This window comes from Festucalex cinctus, chromosome 13, assembly GCF_051991245.1.
Source record: "Festucalex cinctus isolate MCC-2025b chromosome 13, RoL_Fcin_1.0, whole genome shotgun sequence".
Classification (NCBI taxonomy): domain Eukaryota; kingdom Metazoa; phylum Chordata; class Actinopteri; order Syngnathiformes; family Syngnathidae; genus Festucalex; species Festucalex cinctus.
This window is the reverse complement of record NC_135423.1, coordinates 2,153,749-2,177,160: the sequence shown is the minus strand read 5'-3', so window position 1 is coordinate 2,177,160 and position 23,412 is coordinate 2,153,749. Positions and strand designations below refer to the sequence as shown.

The following is a 23,412-nucleotide window of genomic DNA, read 5'->3' as shown; positions in this document are numbered from 1 at the left end:
TTCGCAAGTGAAAACTACTGTATACAATTTATAACTTGTAATGTGCCAATAAAATAACCAGGGGATCACTACTTGGCAAGCAAAATGCCAATCACAGTTTAGAAGTCATTCACACCTCATTTGTGATCGTAAAACAAGTATTTGTTGATAGACAATAGACACTTTAAACACTAATACCACAATCTAATAGTTTATTTATAAATGTAAATAATCTAAATGCTGTTCATAGTACTTTGTACTTCATGTGTAATGTGCGTCAAATAATAGCCGTGCGTTGGAAGTGTCAGCAGATTGCCATCTTAGCACGCCAAGAATGCGAGTAACACAGCTCACCTCCTCGTCTTTTCCAAGCGGTCCCGGACAAGTTCTCCTTCCCACCCCCAGCGGCCGGCCCAATTCTGGGCCCGGTCCAGCGCCGCCCTCGCACCAGGCCCCGGGCCCCCGTGACCTTCGGCGGTGCCGAGCGTCAGCCGAGGCATGTGCTGCGAGCTGACATGCTCCTGAGGAAGCGGGGAAAAGTATTAGAGCGGCATGCCGAGCGACTTTCGATTTACCTGCCGAGCTTGTAGAACAGGTACTTACCGTCAGATTGATGGACATGCCCCACCTCTGAAGGTGACGCAGCTACTTCTACTTGTGTCCTTTCAATCAAACTGAGCTACAATGAGCTCACGTTACAACGTCACATATTCACATAACATCTGTTGGCTCCTTTGCCAAGATTTCTGTAACATTAATATCCTAATTATTTTTTGTATATCACTCCTTACACATTTAAACTTTCTAGTGTTCATTTAAACACATTGCAAATATATGTGTACATACACTTACACAAAAAAAAAAATCAAAGCATAAAATGTATAGCAAATATTGTAGGTATTTGTGGTGTAACTTTGATACGTGCCTTTAAGAGGCGGGATGGCCTGAGTGGCAAATTTGCCTACTCGTGTATTTTTGAGGGACCCTCCAGCATTCTTAAAAAAAAAAATAAAAAAATAAAAAAAATCTAAAATGATGCCTTAAAATAGTGCTTTGGTGCCATAGTGGGGCCATGGAAGCATGCTAAACTAAGGGGAGGAGCTTCATTTAGTCAGGCTGTAACTAGAGCTGCACAATTATGGCCAAAATGATAGTCACAAATATTCATAATAATGCTATGGAAAACACCTGCACTTTAATTGTGCTACTTTTCAACAACCAATATTTTTTTTTCATGCAAAATGAAACTTTTAATATAGAATAACTGACAAATGTAAACAAAATGAAAGAATTCAAAATTTACAAACGGCTAACTGGGTGCACTCGCTTTTTATTTAGGGCTCTTAATTGGACCTTTAGCATGCAATCGCCCCTTTTTGGTTGGCTGACTACTAGTTGAATAAGTGCTTGCTGGGAGCCTTCATTTCAAATACGTTGTCGACAATCAAGTTAATTTAATCGTGGAAGTCAAAATCATGATCAAGATTAAAATTTGATTGATTGTCTAACAGAACATAGTGCTCCGACGCCATCTTGTGGCATTTCTATGCAATTCTAAACCTTTTGCTATTTTATCCCTATCCCCAGCGAACAGTCAAGGTTCACCAGATTTGTGCTAAATGGCTGGTGACCACTGAACATTTTTTTGGACAAAAAGTCGACGACTGCAATTACACTGGAAGATTTTCATTTTCTGTCACAGTTTTCATTCACAAATAAATGACTTTTCTGGCTACTTCAAAAGCATTAAAAAAAAAAAGTTTTCTTTCCACTTAAGCAGGCCATGATGTTCAGAAAGCTGTAAATTAATTTGAGATTTGTCATTCGTTGACTTTTCTAGCAGCCTGTGACAACAACAACATCATTTACAAACACATAAAACTGTGCTGGTCTTCATTTTAGCCTCTAAATTCATCGAGTCTTTTTGTTATCAGTCCGCGTGCTTAAAAGCAGGATAAGATTTGTGGGCGGAGAAGAAGTGAGATCAAAGTTCAGGGGGGTTTTAGGGTTTGGTGATGTGGACCTCACTGGCACCGCTACCGTTGGTGGTGGTGGTGATGATGTACTGCGTGGTGGCTTGCTGACTCGCCGGCGGCTCCAAGTGTTCGCCGTGGGTCGGACCCGAGTTGACGGGACCCGAAGGTTTGGCATCCAGGTCCGTTTGACCTTCAGAGATGACGTAGTGCGTCTGGAGGGACCAAGTTGAGAATATTTGGATGCATGTGCTGATGGTTGGTTAGCATTCATAACAAAACAAAACAAAAAAATACAGTAAAATTATTTTTGAAAAACAAAAAAAAAAAACTGTACTTGGTTGTACAAACAAAATATAAAATTAAGGATACCATCAATTTTGTCTAAGCCTGATTCATGAGTATTTTTAAAAAAATAATCGTTCATTGATTAATTTTCATAAAATTTTTATGCATTATTACAATTACTTTTTTTGTCTCTTATTATTTATTTAATAAGAGCGAGATACCAATTATTTTGTCAATGTTAATGTTAATTTTGTCAATGCTAAGCTTTTTCATGTACCTGTTTTTTTCTTTTCTCATTTGAGTATTTCGCTGTCGTAAAGGTATATTCTATTTTTTCGTTGTTTGAAGACCAATCGAGGTATATAAACAACTGAACCTGATCGGCAGATCTGGCTGATCAGAATTCATGAATGTTCTCCTCTCACCCTATTCCCGTAGGCTCGCTTTGTTTTTCTCTCAAGGAAAGGGACGTTTGACATCTACTCACCGTTTTCGCCTGGTTGCTGTTGGCTCCGGTTACCGGCGTGGCGGCCTCGGCGATGACATACTGAGCTTGGGGCAGTGTCATCATTTGGATCTCGGAGGCTGCTTAAGTAGAAGTAGAGATTTAAAAAAAATAAAAAAAAATAAAAATAAAGAGAAAGATCTGGGGGTCAAATTAAAAGAAACTAATTTACTGAAATAAAAGGTTTGTTTTTAAAAGTACACCAAAGTAAGCCCAGCAGCAGAGAGGTCTACTAGAGGAGATCATTGACCAGTGGTCACATGACAGGAAGCCGTGAGTGTGTGAGATTCAAGCTGGACTCACGGTAGCCTCTGTAGTTCCAGTTTCCAGGTATGTAAGCATGCTGAACCGCTCCCTGCTGCTGCTGCTGCTGCTGTTGCTGCTGTGGCGGCTGCTGCTGCTGCTGAGGTGTTCCACTGGACTGTAGACTGTGATTCTGAGCCAGCGTCACGGGGGTCAGCTGAGCAGGGCTCAGCTCCTGACTGGTCTGTTGGGAGTTGGGGCTAAGTGGCTGACCCGTCACCTGGGGGAGAAGTCAGAGATGCTTGCTCAATAACAAAAAAAGCCACCTATTGTGTACGAATCCGAACCCGTATTGAGTCAAGTCCAAATAATGCAACAATAAGAGATTTGATTCAACTGTTATTTAACACATTACAATATTTGGCTTATCGGCTCATACCTGGGTGACACCTTGCCCAGTGGCCGAGGGCTCGGTGACCTGGATGTGCTGCACCTGGATGGAGTGCTGGCTGTAGCCGTGCGGGTCGTGCAGTTGGCCCACATCCACTGTCTGCTGCTGAGAGTGCGGGGAGGAAGCCTGGGAGGGGGGACACAAACATGGTGGCCAGATGGTCCTTTCAGTGGTTGCTCAGGTTTTAAAGGAAGAATATAATTAACTCATTTACTCCCAAAAATGCATAAATACGTTCTATTTTAAATATTGCCATGCTCCCAAAGATGTATTTATACGTTTTGGCTTTGGCAATGGTAGTTATTACAAAAATGGCCAGCAGATGGCAGCAGAGTATATGAGATCGAAAAGCTCTTTTCCCCACTATTTTAAACATATTTGTGAATAATGATGAAACTTAGCCATATTCTAATGCTAATTGATGCTAAATGGAAACCGATAGAAATATACCCTTTTTTTTCCTGATTAAAGAAGAGAATCTTTTGGTATGTTCTATGCTTTCATAGCAATAGGACACCACATTCTATGGACCTTGCAAAATAAGTCAAAATCCAGCAAAACAGCGAAAATGTCCTGGCAGTGAATGAATTAAAGGGGAAAAAAATAAAAAGTGGCTTGTATACAAATAGTTGGATCTCTGCAGTGCTTGCTTGCCAATCAAGTGTGAAATCAAATGAAGCATGCAAGTACAGTGGAACCGGGAGTTACAAACGAGCCTTTTTACGAACTTTGAACTGAAGTTTTGAACAAAATTTTCATCAAAAATATGCCTTGAATTACATACATGCTGTGTTATGTGAACCGTCTCAGCATGGGTGAGCAGACGGGTCCATACTGTGCCCATCTCGCTACTTAACCATCATTGGTTTGGGCTCTGTACCTCATTGAAATAGTTGTGTTAACTTTTTTTTTTTTTTTTTTTTAACACTTAAATGAGACCTCTTTGGTCTCAAAAGCCAAAATGCCCCCAAAAAACAACTGCTTAAAAAAGCACTTCTTTGTCTAGTGGATGATTTCTTCATAGTGAATCTGATGAAGTATATTTTCACTTATTTTTATGTTGTACTGTATTTTCAACCACACGCCAATTAAAATGAGAAAAAGGGTTAGAGTTAAAAAATAAAAATAAAAAATAAAAAATTGGAAATTGGAGCCTTTGTTCTTCCTTCTGAAACTCCCACTAGGCTTAACTCCTCCCTGAAGTACCAAGCTACAAAAATACATGACTCCAATCATTCTTACCGGCGCCACCTGGACCACCTGCAGCTGAATATGCTGCGGCTGGGACATGGTGCTTCCTGCCTGTGACACGGGGATGTACTGAATCCTCTGGTAGTCTCCTTGCGGCGTTCTGTAGTCGGTAGTCAGCGTCTGGGAGAGCTCTGTCATGGCCTGCGTTAATAAGTCTGTGGTCTGGTGGGGGGGTAAATGACACCAAGCAGTTATTGCAAGAGGTGCTTTTAATCGCACTTGCGCCTATTAAGTACTGAACTTATCTAGACATTACATACAAAAAAAATAAAATTATAAAGCCATTTATTTTTATTTTTATTTCAAAATTTGCAGCCTTTGCGATTTGAAAAACGCATTCCACGACACCGCGATGTCGATGACGTACCACGACAGCCTCAGCGGTGGCGCTGTCTGCGCTGATGACGGCAGGCGTGCTGCTGATGACGGCCGTCGCCAGGGGGGCTTGGATGGTGTTGGCGAGCTGAGCAAATTCTGGATGCTTCTTCCGGATGTGCTGCACCATTTTAGTCTGGCGCATATACGAAACCGATATTACTTGAGATGTGTGAGCGCCGTAAGCCGCCAGGACAGTAAACACAACTCGCTTTACAATAAGCAGAAGTTTGGCCAATAGTGAATAATTCATTAAAAAAATATATACATTGCATACATTATTTACCGTATTTTCCGCACTATAAGGCGCACCCAAAAGCCTTCAATTTTTTCAAAAACTGACCATGCGTCTTATAATCCAGTGCGCCTTATATATGGATCAATATTGAGCCACAACAGGTCTCGCTGTCAAAACGCTATCGGTGACCCTGCACGATCGGTGACGCGCATGCGCAGAAGATCCCGCCATCTTGGATCGCTAGCTAATACTAATACTTGACCTCAGAGAAAATAATAAAACAGCAGTTTATTCATTTTGGGAGTGAATGGAGTTGTCAGGAAGCTGGTTTGTAATCTATTCATAAAGTTTGACTGACCTAGCTGACTGTTTTGTTGACATTTCCTTCAGCGCAGCGCCGTCTAATGGACGCATAATGTAACCCCAGCCTCTACTGTAGCACCTTATATATGGAAAAAGTTTTAAAACATGTCATTCATTGAAGGTGCGCCTTATAGTGTGTAAAATACGGTATATGACATAATTTTCAGATCAAAACGTTCCACCTTGCTGCTGTACTGCTTGGCACAGTGCGGGCAGCAGACGGGAGCGAACGCGATGGTGCCGGCCAGCTGCGTGTGCGTGGTCAGCATGGGGTCGGGCTCGCCGGGAGCGGCCGGACGCAGCTTGCGGATGCTGGGCGGCAACTCTGCCCCCGGGTGATTCTTCAGTATATGCGACTTCCTCTTACTGGCGCTCTTGTACACCTGCGAACAAGAGGATCATTAGAATAACAGATGTTAGAAGGGTTAATACAATATTTATAGTCTGGTTACCTTGTCACAATACTGGCAGAAATAGTCCCTGTTGGGCTTGATGATTGGCAGCGTCAACTCGGGGACGTCGTTAACGCGCATTTCAGGGTGACGCTTGGACAGATGATTGACCTGCAACAAGAAAGAATAAATGTCATGTTGGCGATCGTGTGACGTGAAGGCGATCTTTCCAGGCTCACCAGCATTCCTCGGCGTCGGAATCCCATCATGCACAGTCTGCATTTGAACACAAAGCTCTCAAAGTCGGTAGTAGGGGTCTTCATTTTGCGGCTTTTGGCGCGCTGGATGCGCTCGGCCTTCTTGGCCTCCCGTTCGGGATTGTGCATTCGTTGCATGTGCTCCCGCAGCTTATCTTTTCTCTGGAAAAATATGTCATACAGGCGTCCTCAAACTTTTTCCCTGCCCGTAATTCTTATGCCAATTAGTTAGAGAAACCGATGTGTTTTTTCTTTTTTCAGGGCCAATACTGATTTATTAGTAGTCAAGGAGGCTGATAGCAGATATTTAGAGTCGATAATCACTTTCACTAAAAAGGGAAAATATTGGCATGCAAATAAAATAAAAATACTACAGTAACTTCATTTCTTAAGTTTGTTGTAATATTATCAAGCATATGATTTAACAACCTTTCCAATGTGCAGTTGAATTTTTCGTCAACAGGTGGCAGTAGCAATTCAAAATTTGTATTTTCTACTTTCAGTTGCTTTAATTTCAAACAAAAACAGAAGGTGAATAGAGTTTCCAGGGTCAACAGCATTTCTTATGAAGGCAATTGAAAAATTTAAATAAATGGTTAAAACAGTTTGAAATTGATCTCTAATTTTCAAAAAGCTCAATGCCGATATTTGTCAAAATGCGGAATATCAGAGCCAATACAATTAGACATTATTACCACGTGTACGTCTAAATGTCATAGAAATGTAAAAAAAAAAGTTGCCAATATAAAAAAATAAGTCAAAATGTTACATCTTTTTTTTTTATAGAAAAAAAAAAACTACACCTTTTATTCTGGAGGTTTTAATATAATAATCAATATATATATATATATATATATATATATATATATATATATATACATATATATATATATATATATATATATATATATATATTCAATATATATATATATATATACATATATATATATATATATATACATATATATATATATATATATATATATATATATATATATATATTCAATATAAGACTACTACTACTACAACTAATAATAATAATAATAATAATAATAATAATAATGAAAAATAGGACTATATTCTCCAAAATATATGCCTATTTTTTAAGGACTTATGACAGTAGTAATATGGCTTTGCTCATGGCCACAGGACCTGTCATTTTTTTAAAAACGATACAACCATCATTTATTGCAAATTATTGTAAAGTCAACCAAGCTACTGCAGTGTGAGAACCCACGATGTAATATGTACACTGCAACTGCGGCCTCACCTTGAACTGCTTGCCGCACGTGGAGCACAGGAAGTCCCTGCGATCGGAGTGGCGCAGCATGTGCAGGCGCAGCTTGTCCGGCCGACAGAAGTCCTTGTCGCAGTTGGGGCACTGGAAGATCTTCTCGGAATGGAAGCAGCGGATGTGCTTCTTCACCTGGTGGAAAAATTAAAGACTTCAAATTGTTTCTTCCTTTTAGAGACCAGTCCTGGAACTCTTCTGGCACACCTCACGAGGTTAGGTTAGGTTAGGTTAAGGGTTAGGGGTTAGTGAAAGTGAGCCAAAGTCTCACGAGATTACACAGATCTCACGCATTGGAACACTAACCTGGATGAAGTCGGGAAAGGTCTTCTTGCAGGACGGGCAGGTGAAGATGCCGTCGACGGCGTGCATCTCGATGTGGTCCCTGAGTGCGTCCAGCCTTTCAAAGGTCTGGGCGCACAGCAGACACGCGTACGAGCGGTTCTCGGAGTGCACCAGCAGGTGGTCGTCCAGCGCCGTGTCAGTGGCGAAGGTTTTGCTGCACAGGTGGCACGGGAAGACGAAAGTGTCACGGCCGTGCACGCGCAGGTGCTGCTCCAGCTTGTCCTTCTCGCGGAAGGCCTTGTCGCAGTGTTTGCACTTGAAGGGGCGGAAGCTCTTTCGGATGAAGTGATGCTGCAGTGCTGCGTTCTGACAACACACAGAGGAAAGACGATTGAGTTTTTTTTTTCCTCCCTTGTTTTAGTATTATTTAAAAAATTAATATTTGCCAATTTCATTTTTTTTTTAAGGTTGTAGTAGTAGATGGCAACAATTTATTTCTTCCGTTTTCACTCAGGAAAATGCACTATATAAATACAGGATGTAGACCCATGAACTCCTTCTCAATGTCTGGGCTTCTGTTAATGTGTGGTGGTGATTTTTTTTTCCTCTAACCCCACCCCCCGGCCTGTATTTTGCCATTTTGTGTTTGTTTTGTCAACAGCGTCCACAGTTTCTGTGGACAGACAGTTGTTTACCCCTCCAGCCAATCGCGTGGCTAGGCTAAGTCACTTTGACAAGGGTAACTCGGCAATATAGAACGAGAGTCAAGCTTTTCTTACGTCCTTATATTTACACGTGGAATTGAAGCTGAAGCTAAGCTAAAACGCTAATGTTGTTTTGAGCGATTAACCCCGTCAGCGATCGATCAGAGGCAGGGGGCGTGAACGTTGAGCTCGTGTGGGTTGGTTGAGCCATGGGAGTGGTCCATTTTGAATTGTTTGTTTACAAACATAAACGGTTTGTTTACAAGCAGAAAACGGTCAAAACTCCGGACCTCATCTTTAATTTTAAACACGAGCAATGGTGTTATGGTTAATGTCAATCAAAGTGACAAAACATGGCCAATTGATTTTTTTTTTTTCTCAAGGTTACACAAATGGTAATAACATTAAGTAGGACATTTATTTATTTATTTTAAAGTTAACAGTTTTTTTTCAGCCTTCTGATTGGCTAAAATCCATTTGTGTGTGTGGGGGGGGGGGTCGCACCTACCTGTACATCCGTCTTTGAAAGAGGCCCGCATTAAGAAGAGAAATACAGTGTTTGAAAGGCACTCTCAAAAACAAGTGAGAAAACAAGTGTTTGTGTCTCACTCGCATGTTTTTCACGCGTCGCACATCCGGAGACGGAAGCTGAGCCTCCGACTGGTCGCTCTGCGTGGAGTCCTCCTTGGATGGGAGCGGCACGTCCACACCGGGGGGTTGTGCGTCGGATGTTTCCACCGCTGGGGGCAAGGTTTGACCATCTGCATCGGTGACCGGCTCTGACACGGTCAACTCCATGCCGTTTTGATCTGCCACCGTTGGCTCGTCCAGTGGTTGCGCCTCGGCCAGCTCCAGCAACTCCTTGGGAAAAATTAAAGGGGAGAATGTGCCTCAAAAGGCAAACAAAACATGGAGGTGGAACTTCAAGGTTATTATAGTTAAGGAAAAATACAGGAAATAATCTAACCCAAAAATCTTCTTTACAATAATATATTCTATGCATCCCCACTAGTCAAATCCACCCATTTTTTATCCATCTCAGTGGGCGGCCATTTTGCTACTTGCTGTCCACTGAAAATGACATCACAGCTTACAACCAATCACAACTCAGCTTGTAACATCATGACCAGACTCAAAAAACAGGTGACCCGAGATTGGTTGTTACCTGAGTAACTGCGACGTCATTTTTAGTCAGTGGTAAAACGTCCGCCCACTGAGATGGATAAAAATGGGTCGATTTTGCCGCTCAACTTATATTTCACAAACACAATATTAATCAGAATCCCATGTTTAGGCTAGTGGGAGCACACAACATATTACTGTAAAGAATTTTATTGGGTTTGACTTCCCCTTTAACGAAGTTTTAAAAAAATAAAAATAATTTTTGTTAATGTGATTAGTTTACCATATGGAAGAAGCAAGGTTGATATGTTGTTTGGGAATTGTAGTTGAATTTATTTTTTTTATTTTTTTTCTTGCACTTGGCAATTACGCAGTCCGCCCCACCAAAAAAATAAATAAATCTAAAACTAAAACTAATAACGAAACTCTAAAAAGCAATTAAAACTAATTGAATTTAAAAAAAAAAAAGAGAGAAGTAAAATGTATGATGAAAAATCCAAAACTATTATAACCCTGTGTGGAATAGACATTTCTGACATCATGCAAAATAATTAACACAATATATACAGTACACTGCAAAGGCATTTCCATTCATTTTAATATGGAAAGTTTATTTGAGATAGGTGTGTAAATAACCAGCGGAGTCACAAAACCAATTACTACGTACCGCCGTCTTGTCCGTGTCATCTTCAACCGGCACATCCAAACGTATGAATTTAGGCGGTCGCCCCGGCCTCCTCCCCGTCCCAAATCGCTTCCGGCCCCTGGCTCGGCCACGACCCCTGGACCTGGAGGAGGAGGAGGAGGAGGAGGAGGAGGAGTGACCCTCCACCACCCAGCAAGCATTCTCATTCAAATGAAGGAGAAAGGTACCTGCCAACAGAGTAGATCATGTTGTCGTGCAGGTTGAGATGCTGCTGGAGTTGTTCGGAGCTCACGAAGCGCCGGCTGCACTCGTAGCACGGCCAGTTCTTCTCCTGCTCCCGCAGAACTGAAGGAAAGTCAGAATGAGCGAAGAGCACTGCACTACACGGAAACATTAATGATGTCATGGAGTGTGATAAGGACTAGGGCGGAAAATTTTTGATGGAGACTTTTGCCTCAATAAATTTCCTCAATATTGAAATTTTATTTGTGATTATTTGTTGTTGACAGTCTGAATTCCATGGACCAATACTGAAAAATGTAAAAAATGCCCAAAGTTTTGGGGCACTTTAAACTGAAAAAGGACAAAAAGAAAATAGTTATTGCAAAGCGGAGTTGCTGGATCATGGTGATTGGAATGAGTATGCGTGACGACGAGTTTGTCAGCAGGTTGTAGGAATAATTTTAAATAATAAGTTATCATACATTTGCTGCAATGAAGAACTGCTTCTGCTTGCAGTGAAGAATGCTTTGCTCTGTTCCCACTCACATTCACATAGTCTGGCTATTTGAAGATGACTCATAAAGCTGAAGAACCACAACATCTAACGCAGCAGAATGGTTCGAGCCAGTCTGCTGAGGTCGCCTGTTTTCTGGTAAGAAATGATTGCAAACTTGACCACACGTGTACTCAGCAATCTTCCACTCACATGCACAACACATAGACAAACAAGTACACTGTGTTCCAACTATGCCTTCATTTGCATTTTTAGGATTGGAACACCCATGTAACTCGGGGCGTGGAAAACCAAATAAAAAGAGAGGGTGAGGAGAGGAATCTCCAGAGAGTGCAGGAGTGAATTGTATCAGTCAGTTCCAGTCCCCTCTCCTTGCGAGACCTGAACTGAGTGTCTTCTCTCCTTTTTGTGTCGTGTTTAATAGATGTCAAACAGGTAACCCTGACATCGTTGGACACCCACTACAAGAGGTAATAATTCAGCTTCGACGCTGTTTTTCCAAGCTAGCTTATACGCGCTTGTGACTTTCAGATATTTGAGATAGGGAAAAATCCATCAAGATGATGATGCTCACCTTTTCTTTCTTCTTCTGTAACACTGTGGAGCTTCTGATTGACAAACTCTGCATATGTGGCTGCATACCACACCTGCAAAAGAATCACAAATATACATAAAGTTTAAAGAAAACATCTGCGCCGAGTTTGACTTGATCAGTGATATCCGATATCGCGCATCGTCGACCTTGAGCTCTTGCTTGGGCTCAATGTTCTTGATGGTAGTGTAAAAGATGTCGGCGCCATACTGGTACGCCACCAGGTTCTGTTCCAGGTGGTTGTGGGCGGGCCGCACGAACATCATCCAGTTGCAGCTGTCCTCGTCGGACAAGTCCAGCCACGTGTCCTCGGACTTCTCGCCGTCTTTCGCCGCGTCCAGAACGCAAAGCTGTGGCCGCAACGGGAGGGTCAGTAGCGAAGGATGTGCATTTGTTTGACAAAGTGCAGCTGCAGTTATTTTACACATCTAAATATGTTTTCAAAATATGTTCCTGCCTTTTCCGAACTACAAATAATGTATCGTTAGTAATCTATATATCAGGATGGGAAGAATAAAACGTTCTTCCACTAGATGACAGAAGTTACATATAATTATTAAACATTTCTTGACAATAATATGTTATATGTGACATTCCAAGTTTAAACATGGCATTCTGATTAATATTACATTTTTGGAATGTAAGTTATGAAGCAAAATCCAGATGTTTTTATCCATCACAGGGGGCGGCCATTTTGCCACCTGCTGTCGACTGAACTGAAGATGACATCAATGTTGCTCAGGGCTCAGGCAACGACCAATCAGAGCTCACCTGTTTTTTTTTTGTTTTTTTAAGCTGCGCTGTGATTGGTCATTAACTGAGACCTGAGCAACATTGATGTCATCTTCAGTCGACAGCAAGTGCCAAAATGGCCGCCCCCTGAAATGGATACAATTTTGCTGCTTAACTTATAGTCCACTAATGTAATGTTATTTAGAATACCGTAAACTAGTGGGGCTGCATAGAACATTTTATTGTCAAAAATAGATTTTAGGCTTTACTTCCCTTTAAGAGTACAGATTTTTCTCTTTCTTTCTTTTTAAATATGTTTTTTCTTTGTTGGTCAGCCATGAGATATTTCGAATGTGAAATATGTACCTTGGCTTAATAAAGTTAGAACACAGTGTCCATGGCGGAACTTGTCATGAGCAAAAAAAAATCTCTCTCAGGAAGTAAGGACTCACTTTCAGGTGAATATAGCTGTTCTGCAGCTCACTCTGGGGCACCAGGGGTCCATCCACGGGGCCGAACTGGGTGCGCTTGGGGATGCGTCTCTTGGAGAAGACCCCGCCCAGGAAGCGGTCGATGTAGAGGACCAGAGGCAGGCTGGCGCGGGCCTTGGACATCACCGGCCGGTTGGGGATCGGGTGCAACGGCCCGTGGTTGAGACACTCCGAGGGGTTGGCATTGTTGCACTCCTCGCACCCTGGGGGCATCAATTACACTTTTTTTTTTTTTTTTTTTTTTGGGAGGGGGCTATCCATGGTATGGCTCAGTTCATAAAACCGTAATATGAGCACAGAGATACGCACAGAGATTGTGAGGGTTGAAGCGCTGTCGAGGCTCCCAATCGTCGATATCAGACTCCTCGTCCTCGTCATCTTCTTGAGAGTCGTCCGTGGTGTCTATGGCCCCAAGCGGGCTGGATGTGGGCTCGGCCATGTCGGCTAGCGAGTTGGGCACGGACAGTTGCTCCTGTGTGATAAGTCGGAATCCAAAAAGTTGTTAAGACAGACGTCTAGAATGTAAATCTAATTAACAAAATTAGCAATTCACTGATTGAGTGCCATTATAGACGTCACAGACGGATTTTTTTTTTTTTTTTCGCTCACTCACTCACAGAAGCATACATGTGAATGAGTGAGTGAAAAAAAAAAATCCGCGCGTGCTTTCAAATTGCCGCGGGAGTGACGTCACGCAGCTGACACGCTCGCCCGGCCCCATTTGCGACACCCCACCCAACCCCGCTCTGCGATTGGCTGGAGGGGTGTAAACACCGTCTTTCCACAGAAACGTCCCGCTGTTTACAAAACAAACACAAAATGGCAAAATACAAGCTGAGTGAAACCGGCAGTCAGCCCCTTCAAAGCGCAGTGTTCTCATGCCTCTCAGTGATTTTTTTTTTTTTTTTTTGACACAAAATCACCACCTCACCTGGGATGCAGACTCTAGGGTGGGCTGCGGTGCCTCGGCCACATTGCTGAGGACGTGCAGACTGGCCGTGTTCATGTTCTGCCCGCTTGGCAGCAAAACCGCCACCTGGGGAGAGAGACAGGTTTGCTTTATGATTGTTTTTAAACTTATAAATAATAATAAGAATAATGTCAATCCATCCGCACACACCTGCTGAGTCGTGCCGTCCTGCTGGATGTACGCCACTTGAGGTTGATCTGCAAACACGGCCTGTAAGGAAATTCATCATTCGCATAGTTTATTACATGTTTCCAGAGAAAATTATTCTGCGGTCTGAAGAGTCCAGTTTAAAGACCGACTAGTCTAGATGAAAGAACCCTAGATTAACTCATTTGCTCCCAATAACGTGCAAATATGTTTTTTTTAATGTTTTAAGTGTCCCAAAGATGTATTTATACGTTTTTTTATGCTAGAGCATACAGAAGGCTTTGATGCAGCCTCTCAACTGCAAAGAACGGTTGCAGAAATGGTAGTTATTACACAAACGGCCAGCAGGTGGCAGCAGAGTATAAGAGATCAACCAGGGCCATGTTGCAACAAGCTCTTTTTGCCAGTGTTTTCACCAGGAATGTAAATAATGACAAAGCTTAGCTATATTCTAATGTGAATTGCTGCAAAACGGAAACAGATAGAAACATACTTTTTTTTCCTGATGAAAGACGAGACTTTAATCTTTCTTTTGATAGGTTCCATGCTTTTATAGCAATTGAACACAATATTCTGTGGGCCTTGCAAAATCAGTCAAAATTCAGTAAAACAGCCGGGAGCGAACGGGACTGCTTCATGTGAAAATGGCGGCGAGTGAATGAGTTAAAAAAAAAAAGCACCTGTTTTTAAAACAAACTCATCTTTACCTGGGTTCCATCCGCAGGGTGAATATAGACCAGCGTGTGCTCGGCCGACTCCACCGAGGTGTAGGAGTTGCCGTCAGCCGTGTAGACCACCTGCTGCTGCTGCTGCTGCTGCCCGCGCGCCGCCTCATCGCCACCGTCTTCGCTGTACACTATCTGGGCCACCGTGCCACCTTCGAAATGAACCTACGACACGAACCAAAACAATCGACACTCTACATAATGACCCAATTGAAAATGTCACAGCAGAATGTGATTATAAGATGAGCACGTTTGCATTTCAATATTTTTATATGTGATCCATAAATACAAACAAATGACAAGAGTGTGTCAGGTAAATTCAATCAATTCTGATTTCAAATGTGCTGTGTGACTTTGTGTACCTGTGTGGCGTCTGCTGAATCCGTGTTCGCGGACTGACTCCACACGGCAGCAGGCTCCGGCTTGGTTTCCATGGCAACACCAACACGACTGGCCGACCTCGTGGTGGTCGGCTGTCACCCCAGTCTGTTTGAAATGAGCGGAGATACCTTTATTGTTGCAGAAGCTATGAATTTGGAGTGCCACCACAAGTTTTGGGGTTTTCAAAAGCAAACAACACTAAACCAGACAAAACGATGCAGTGGATAATAATGGCTGCGTGTTCAACCAATGAGGCCTTGAGTTCATACTCTGTCACTGAATTTGACTATATTGAGCCAAGATAATTTACGTTGGATAGGGACCACCAAACCCTGCAAAGAATAATGAAAATGTCAGAGGAATTGATACCCTTCCGAAACAGTTTCTACTGCATAGTAATTGACTCTAGATGCTACAAGATGATGGTAAATGACACTAAATTTCATGATTTTCATTTAAAAAAAAAAAAAAAAAAACTAAAAAAAAAAAACTCAAAGAAACATTTCAAGTAGGGCCTGACCGATACGAACATTTCAGGCAGATTTTGACTCCGATATTTGGCAGACTATAAAACTGATAACCAATTTATCGGTCAATTAATACAATAAATTAAAAAAAAAAAAAAAAAGTCACTTAATGCTTATGAGAATACATATATGAATTACAGGCAGAACATTTGACTGTTCTATTTCGTCCCTCCCGACCGACTCATAGTACCGTAGTTACAGTCGTAACTTTCGTTTTATACATTATTATTAGTATTTCTTTTATCTTACAACACAGCCAATTTTTTTTATTGGTAGTTATTAGCTTCCTTAAAATCGGCTGGCTGATTAATCTGTCGGGCCCTATATTTAAGTTTACAAGGAGGCAAAAAGTGAATGAATACAATTTCAAGACATTGTATATGCTTCTGCTCTAAATTTTGCAATTCAGATCGTCTGGGGCATGATTATCCATTAAGTCTCATGTAGGTGTATTGCATGGTTAGGCAACGCATAAGCTTAAAATACGATGCGTAAAAACAAAATGAATGTTGGAGGCAATTAAAACGTTTTTTGGAGATGTGCACAAGTTGTCAACACACCAAAAGCATGCATGCGGCAGCAGCGTGCTCCATCATACACAGCTGAGCGGTCACCCAACACACTCGAAGCGGGGGTAAAGCACACCAAGGTCGGTTCAGGTTTGCCGGCGAGGCCGTCTTACAACCGGTGCCCAAATGCAAACGCGTGCGGGAGCGGTAGCAACTGTGCGTGGGGAGGAAAATACAACGAAATTGCCAGATTTAACAATCAAATTAGCCCAATCGATAAACGAGGTTTACCCCCCACTTTAACCCCGCAAGTTGTCGGTCCCAACCGGACCATACCACAAATTTGAACACAGTATAAACGCGGACGTTCAGTGTTAGCATTTCGGCCTTTTAGTACCACTGGGAGGCCGACATGAGCCGAACGGATAACATATCGTTCCCCGCGCCGTCGACTACTTTCTGTCATTGTGAACAAAACGTGAGATAAAGCAGTAAATAAATGCCTTATTTCAGTCGACCCACCCGTCCCCCCACGCTAGTTTGTCGAGCCCGGCACTACACCGCCAGCTCGAAACAAGGAAGACAGGCTCCATTTTGGGTGGGACTACCAGCGTCGGGAGACATGGACGAAGAGCGAGCTAGCGAGAAATATCATCTTCACTCTCGGCGCTTACGCTCCCTAAACTAGACAAACATTTGACTAACGATAATAGGAAGGAGTACTTGTAACTCACGCAACGCTTCCCGGTGGAGGAAATCCCTGGTTTTAAGGCGTTTTATAGGAAAAAATCTAGCTGTTCTTACCTCAGAATGGTAGCTGCAGCGATGGTCGTATTGCATATATTAGCATAATCTGCCCAGCAACGGATGGTTCTTTGCCCTCCGATTGGTGGGCATTTACCAATCAACAACCGTATCCACTGGACGATTTAAAAATTCCAATAATTAAACTACCTATTGTTGTATTTTTGTGTTATCAGTTTATTTTTATCAATAAAGCGATCAACAGTTGTGATCCAATATCCGTGCTTCAATCGCAGCCAATAAGATGTTTCAAACATGGATGTTACCCAATCACAATCGACGTGTCTCTCTTATCCACTGCCCCTTGGGTCCAACAAGTGTGTGATTCCAAGTCAAACTTGTGTCACTTGAACCATCCATCCATCAATTTTCTTGACCGCTTATTCCTCACAAGGCTCGCTGGAGCCTATCTCAGCTGGCTCTGGGCAGTAGGCGGGGACACCCTGGACTGGTTGCCAGCCAATCGCAGGTCACTTGAACCATGCAATATAAATTCTGCCTTTACATGCATGAAAATGCAACAAGTGCCTTGTGTGACCTTTTTTTTTCTTCCTCCATATGAAAATGCTGTGTTTAAAATGCAAAAGTAATTATTTTTGGGTGGTGGCCTCTAATCACAACTTTCGTGGGACTTATTTTGTAATTTTAGCTTTAATAATAATAATAATAATATTTAAAAAGATTAAAAACGATTTGAAATTTAAAAGGGGGAAATCCAGACACACTCACATGACGAGACATATGTTCACTTCAAGGGTTAAACGATTTCACAACTGTCAATAAACTGTCAGCTTATCTGGTGAGGTTAATGACACGTTCGGCCCTTCTCAAGTTAATATACACGGTCATTTTGTGCAGGTTTTAACCAGAAAAGGCGAGTCTTGTCGATTCGCGTGTCCCTCACCTCAACATCCTCATTGACCAAAAAGTCTGCAAGACGAGTCAACAATGCATGTTTCGAGTCCCGCCTACTTATGACAACATCGAAAGTTTTAAGCGGAATTGAAAGTTAACGGTGTCGGCTGTAACGTCCCTCACTTCTCACTAGCTACACGGAACGCAGACACTGCTGAATACCTTCTTGGGTGATGGCTTTCAATCAACACGTGCCGTTTTATAATCCGGTAAAATGAATCTGCTTTTGTTTGTTTACTTTTTGCTCTGAGACCCAATCTTTTCCTTTCCTCGTTGAGTACAGACAGAAGAGGGCTGGCGTGTTTGCTTGTCCCGTCACTTTTAGTGCGGCTGCTCGACGTCGTCTGAGTATTTTAAAATTGTCGCATGTCTGTCAGCACATAGTTTGACAGTAAATTCTGACTTTAGTGCTTTTGAAATGAAACTAGGGTTGAGGTAAAACAGCACGCAATACATTACGCTACGCAGTTTTTCAAAGTTCCACGGGCCTAAGGGAAAAAAAACAAAAAACATTCTGCCTTCCTCCTTCCACACATCACATTCACATTTATTATATCCGTTAATGTGTTATCTAACGCAATATACAATAAAACTTAAGCGAATCGAACCTGAAAGGAGACTTATTCTGTCTTCTTTCATCTATAACTGCTTCAAACGTCAAAACGTAGGAGTGGAAGAATGTTGATTTGTTGTAAATTGTATTGTTTTGTTGTGTTTCTGTAAAGCGGTTTGTGGTTGAAAACGCTGTATAAATAAAGATGACTTAACTTGACTATTATTGCAGTTTGGTAGGTAATAAATTTAACGTCATTCCCATTAATTTTCTGTTACCTAGTCAGTCGTACTTAAACTTTAAAAAAAAGTTAAAATGGACACCACATGTATATAAGAAAAATTGTGTGTGTGTATGTATATTAGGATGGGCGAGTACCGATACCAGGTATCGGTATCGGGCCGATACCAGCCTTTTTTTCAAGTACTCAAGTACTCGTGACGCAGACGAGTACAAGCGACTGATGGCAGAGGGGGAAGATGTCAAGTGAGTCCTCCTTGCCTGTAAGTGGCGCTAGCTTGCAGCAGTTTTTCACCAAAACTTCACCGGTTTGGAAATACTTCAAAATTGTCAATCTTAAACTAAAAGAGCATTTTTGTGTTTTATTTTGAGCATTAAGACTACTGAAGAGTGACTGTGCTGTTTTTTTTTGTCAAAATTAAAGGACATATATTTGTTTAAAAATATCTTTTAGTGATTTTTTTTATTTGTCAAAATGTACTACTGGTATCGGCAGTTGGTATCGGTGAGTACTGAGGGTCTGAGTATCGGTATCGGTCTGAAAAAAAGTGGTATCGAACATCCCTAGTCCTTATATATCATTGTTAAAAATAATATACCTTCCCACTTATCTATATATTTGGGACAAGTGACTAAGAGCAAGTTGTCGGCTGGTGCACAAAATTGTTATAATTTTAATGACCGCATATAAATTTGTATTTCATAATTATAACAATGCATACCACATATGCAAAGCAATTTACGGAATCAAGACAATATTTTTTTTCTTATTTCTAATTCAAAGTTGAGATTGGCATGTCGGCTTGGCTTTCAGCAAGCTTTCCAATTTCTCATGTGGCCCCTTTGCAAATTAATTGCTCATGCCTGGCATTTATTCAAAGAAATCCTTCCCTTGATAGAAAATTCCCTTCACCGGTTCCATCAGTGGTGGTCTACAGGAGGGCAAATCCATCACCATCAGTGGACGAGTCCAACCTGGAGCTGACAGGTGAAACCACTCGTTTCAGTATCTGCAATTTTCACCCATAAAAAATACACTTTTAGTTGTATAATGTCGTGCGGAAAAGCTTTGTCAAATGTTGATATGAATTGGAATGCTTTATTATTTTTTAGGTTCCATGTGAATTTACAGTGTGGCTCCAAGGCAAATGCAGACATTGCGCTCCATTTTAACCCACGGTACGACAGTCATCCTGGCTACGTTGTGACCAATACCTTCCAACATGGACGCTGGGGTACAGAGGAAAGGAAGCAAAACTCACCTTTGCCCACTGGCTCAGTCTTCAACCTGCTCATAACAGTCGCCAGGGATTCCTACCAGGTCCAGTATCGTGATCATTAAGTCTGCAAATCTGGTCAAAGAAAGGTTGGCAACGGCGTGATCACGTGTGTCAATACCAACAGAAATAAACGCAACTTCCGACTGTTTTTTTTTTTTTTTTTCCTTTACAACAAACGCACCTGCACGTGCCAATCCGGGATACGGGCTCAGTGAGCATTTGAAAGAATGAAGAAAGAAATAACTTTTGAAATCTGTTTACCATCGATAAGTAATTGTGATACACTTGCAGTACAATTTACTTCATAATTTCACATTTTTTTCTCGATAGCTGAACGTCAACGGCGTTCACTTCATGGAGTATAGACATCGTATTCCATTTTGCCGAGTGGATACCATCTCAATTGGTGGGAAAGTCGACATTTCCTCCATTTCCTTCACTAGCTCGATGGTAACAATCACGACTGCTCAGTATGATGTAAAAATGTCATACGTTTATGAAGACAAGGTCAATTATAGTTATTTACGTTTTTCTCTTAGTTCCCCGGACAACCAACATTTCCCGGCCCGCCCACTTTTCCTCCTGTGCCAAGCTTTCCCTCACAAGGAATGTACCCGAATCAGGCATTCCCACCATATCCAGGATTTCCCCCGCAGTCTGGGTTCCCCTCACAACCTGGATTTGGTCCCCCAATCTATGTGAGTCTCTTAAAACGATTTTACAAACATGCATTGTTGCACACACAGAAGCTTACAATTGTGTTTTATCTATTGTTTCACACATGTGTACAAGACCGTTCCATACAAGGCTGTCATCAGTGGAGGATTTATGGCTGGAAAGACCATCACTATCCAAGGGACCGTTCACCCTAATGCCACAAGGTTGGGCAACATCATCATTTTACAAAGCTTAATTTCTTAATGAGTCAAAGATGAATTGAAAAATGCTCAATCATGTAATGCCATTGATTGTGCAAAGACTCTATTAACTTTGTTGAACATGTTCACACTGAATGAATTGTTTTCTCAGAGAATATCATTTGTAAAATTGTAAATACATTTATTATAGTATTTTGAAAACACAGACTCAATTTTTAAAATTGTATTTTTTTCAGACCCACACACTGATAAAACAAAGATAATAATTAATAACGGTGGTATAGTGGTATTTTCCCCCATAGTAGTACTTCCTGGTTATAAGATGGCAATCATGGCATAAAATAGAATTATGTATTTTAGGGCTGTCAAAATTAAAGTGTTAACTCTGGAGATTAAATTCATTAAATTATTTAAAATAAAAAAATAAAAAAGAGAATTAACTCAGTGTGCGTCCAAACTTGGTGGAGTAACTGGTGAGAAGAAAAATAAAAATGGACTATAATAGGGGTGTTAAAAAAAAATCGATTCAGCAATATATCGCGATACTACAGCACGCAATTCTCAAATCGATTCAATAGGCAGCCGAATCGATTTTTTAACATCCATTTTTGATGAAAAAATATTCAGCAAAACGTCTAACTTTCACACCTTAAGCATGGAAGAATGTTATATTAATGGAACATTATGCCTTCATATTTTATTTCAATGCTGTTCTAACATGAAAAAGGTTACAACCTATTTGTTAAATACCGTGGCTCACAGTTATAACACTGAAGTTTGAGAGCATAGATTTTATATTTCCTGGTTCGTAAACGCTCTTATGAATGTGGCTGTTAAACAAATGACCACGCAAGTTGCCCACAAGTCATATTTGGAGATAACAATATAATGTCCATGAATGAACACTTTTTCCCTGTTTTTCCATCTCAGATTCGATGTCAATCTGAACCATCACGCTGGCATTGCTCTACACTACAATCCACGTTTTAACGAGAAGGTGGTGGTTCGAAACACCAAGCAGGGGCAGCAGTGGGGCTCGGAGGAGCGTGGCGGCCCAATTCCCTTTCACAAGGGACAGCCTTTCACGGTACGTCACTCAACTGTTATGCGCCCACAGGTTTTCGATCACAAGTATGATATATATATATATATATATATATATATATATATATATATATATATATATATATATATATATATATATATGGGCAATTGGCAATTGGACTGTCTTGCATGACTCATGCCGTCTCAGTGGTGATTTGCAATGCAGTCGTCAAGTTGATTCCCATCTTAACTCATTGACGGAAAAAGACGTCAAATAATGCATTTTTGCTGGGCTGGCAGTGAATGTGTTAAACACAATGTGCCAATATATTTTGTGATTATATTGCAGCATCCTTTTTTCCTTTTTTCTTTTTTTTTTAAGGCAAATTTTGCTTAAAAATCCGTCAATTTTGGTTACATCTCATCTGAACTCATTGACTGCCATTGACGGAAAAAGACGTCAAATAATGCATTTTTGCTGGGCTGGCAGTGAATGTGTTAAACACAATGTGCCAATATATTTTGTGATTATATTGCAGCATCCTTTTTTCCTTTTTTCTTTTTTTTTTAAGGCAAATTTTGCTTAAAAATCCGTCAATTTTGGTTACATCTCATCTGAACTCATTGACTGCCATTGACGGAAAAATACGTCAAATAATGCATTTTTGCTGGGCTGGCAGTGAATGTGTTAAAAACAGAAAATTGACCGTGTGACTGACAAATGAAACTGTTTCCAGCTGACCATCTGTTGTGAGAATCACTCCTTCAGGATCGTGGTCAACGGAACGCAAGCTCACACCTTCAGGCACCGTTTCACTCACCTGCACCACATTTCAGAGCTGGAGATCAACGGTGACATCAGCATCAGCTCAGTTAATGTCTAGAGATTCAAGAAAGGCAGTCCCGTATACTCCATGTGATGCCCTCAACTGTGATTTATTTTATGATGAAAAACAAAAAGTACAAGTTTTCCAAAATCTGTATAAATTGCTGACCCATTTTCTAGCGTTTCTCAAATATATTGTCTCAAATTTGTCACTACCAAAACACAGCATTAGAGAAGAATAAAAAGAATTATATTAATGATTCACATTTTTCTCTGTTCCTCACTGCACAGTTGTTGTTTTGTTTTTAATTAATACACATGGTTTTGGCATCAAAATCAGTCTAACTGAATTTTAACACAATTTGGTACAGTATTAGTTTTTTTCCTAAATGCAATTTTTTTCATTAAATGCTATTTTTAATTGTAAAATACCATATGTGCAACACATTTTATTTTTAATAAACATGCGTCTTTTCGCTTTTCAGGAGTGACTGCAAAGTTTTGGTAGCGACCATACTGTTGCTGTTGTTGCAGTAATAATTTTCTGAGGACAGCATTGTAATCACTTTGCTGTACTTTAACTTTTAACATTTATTATAACTAATGAAACATTAATTCATCATCCCTTTTCTACCACTTTGTCCTGTTCCCCAGTGTTGGGAGGGGGGCGGAGCCAATCGCAGTCGACTGAATTCGTGT

At 41.0% G+C, this 23,412-nt stretch overlaps 3 protein-coding genes across 10 annotated transcripts in view; 1 reads left to right on the top strand and 2 right to left on the bottom strand.

Annotated features, from left to right (window-relative positions):
- LOC144033377 (uncharacterized) overlaps positions 1–630 on the bottom strand; it is a 32,243-nt gene extending 31,613 nt beyond the window's left edge. Inside the window, exon 1 of one of the 4 annotated variants that reach the window (XM_077541425.1) lies at positions 334–630. In XM_077541425.1, coding sequence (XP_077397551.1) covers positions 334–479 — 146 coding nt within the window. In that variant the 5' untranslated portion in view covers positions 480–630. The remainder of the gene's footprint in view (positions 1–333) is intronic. The other 3 variants (XM_077541427.1, XM_077541428.1, XM_077541426.1) reach the window with 3 other exon arrangements.
- A 659-nt stretch (positions 631–1,289) lies between these two features.
- Positions 1,290–17,391, bottom strand: prdm10 (PR domain containing 10). Of its 5 annotated transcripts, none has more exons than XM_077541317.1 (23): positions 17,244–17,391; positions 15,119–15,242; positions 14,739–14,921; positions 14,035–14,094; positions 13,846–13,950; positions 13,224–13,386; positions 12,876–13,117; positions 11,841–12,041; positions 11,674–11,746; positions 10,591–10,708; positions 10,385–10,505; positions 9,205–9,456; positions 7,913–8,257; positions 7,586–7,741; positions 6,298–6,477; positions 6,119–6,229; positions 5,849–6,049; positions 5,058–5,201; positions 4,682–4,852; positions 3,428–3,565; positions 3,049–3,268; positions 2,728–2,828; positions 1,290–2,167 (listed from the first exon to the last, which is right to left on the bottom strand). In XM_077541317.1, exons 2-23 carry the CDS (start codon positions 15,188–15,190, stop codon positions 1,982–1,984), a joined length of 3,543 nt encoding a protein of 1,180 aa, XP_077397443.1. In that variant the 5' UTR covers positions 15,191–15,242; positions 17,244–17,391; the 3' UTR covers positions 1,290–1,981. The 5 variants fall into 5 exon arrangements, with proteins under 5 accessions (XP_077397443.1, XP_077397441.1, XP_077397440.1 ...); XM_077541315.1 differs by lacking the exon at positions 17,244–17,391 and adding an exon at positions 16,978–17,126; XM_077541314.1 differs by lacking the exon at positions 17,244–17,391 and adding an exon at positions 16,908–16,978.
- A 456-nt stretch (positions 17,392–17,847) lies between these two features.
- On the top strand, positions 17,848–22,973 carry LOC144033292 (galectin-9-like). Its single transcript, XM_077541320.1, has 8 exons — positions 17,848–18,101; positions 19,585–19,673; positions 19,799–20,006; positions 20,296–20,415; positions 20,505–20,663; positions 20,758–20,846; positions 21,774–21,930; positions 22,625–22,973. Exons 1-8 carry the CDS (start codon positions 18,066–18,068, stop codon positions 22,769–22,771), a joined length of 1,005 nt encoding a protein of 334 aa, XP_077397446.1. The 5' UTR covers positions 17,848–18,065; the 3' UTR covers positions 22,772–22,973.
- The last annotated feature ends 439 nt before the right edge of the window (positions 22,974–23,412 follow it).

Excerpts from the sequence above, each read along its gene's own strand:
- prdm10 (XM_077541317.1), bottom strand. The coding sequence starts at position 15,190 with ATGGAAACCAAGCCGGAGCCTGCTGCCGTGTGGAGTCAGTCCGCGAAC. Across the intron at positions 14,095-14,738 it reads ACCCTGCGGATGGAACCCAG|GCCGTGTTTGCAGATCAACC; the intron begins GTAAAGATGAGT and ends ATTTCCTTACAG. Across the intron at positions 13,387-13,845 it reads CCCTAGAGTCTGCATCCCAG|GAGCAACTGTCCGTGCCCAA; the intron begins GTGAGGTGGTGA and ends CTTATCACACAG.
- LOC144033292 (XM_077541320.1), top strand. The coding sequence starts at position 18,066 with ATGGCTTTCAATCAACACGTGCCGTTTTATAATCCG. Across the intron at positions 19,674-19,798 it reads GTCCAACCTGGAGCTGACAG|GTTCCATGTGAATTTACAGT; the intron begins GTGAAACCACTC and ends ATTATTTTTTAG. Across the intron at positions 21,931-22,624 it reads ACAAGGGACAGCCTTTCACG|CTGACCATCTGTTGTGAGAA; the intron begins GTACGTCACTCA and ends AACTGTTTCCAG.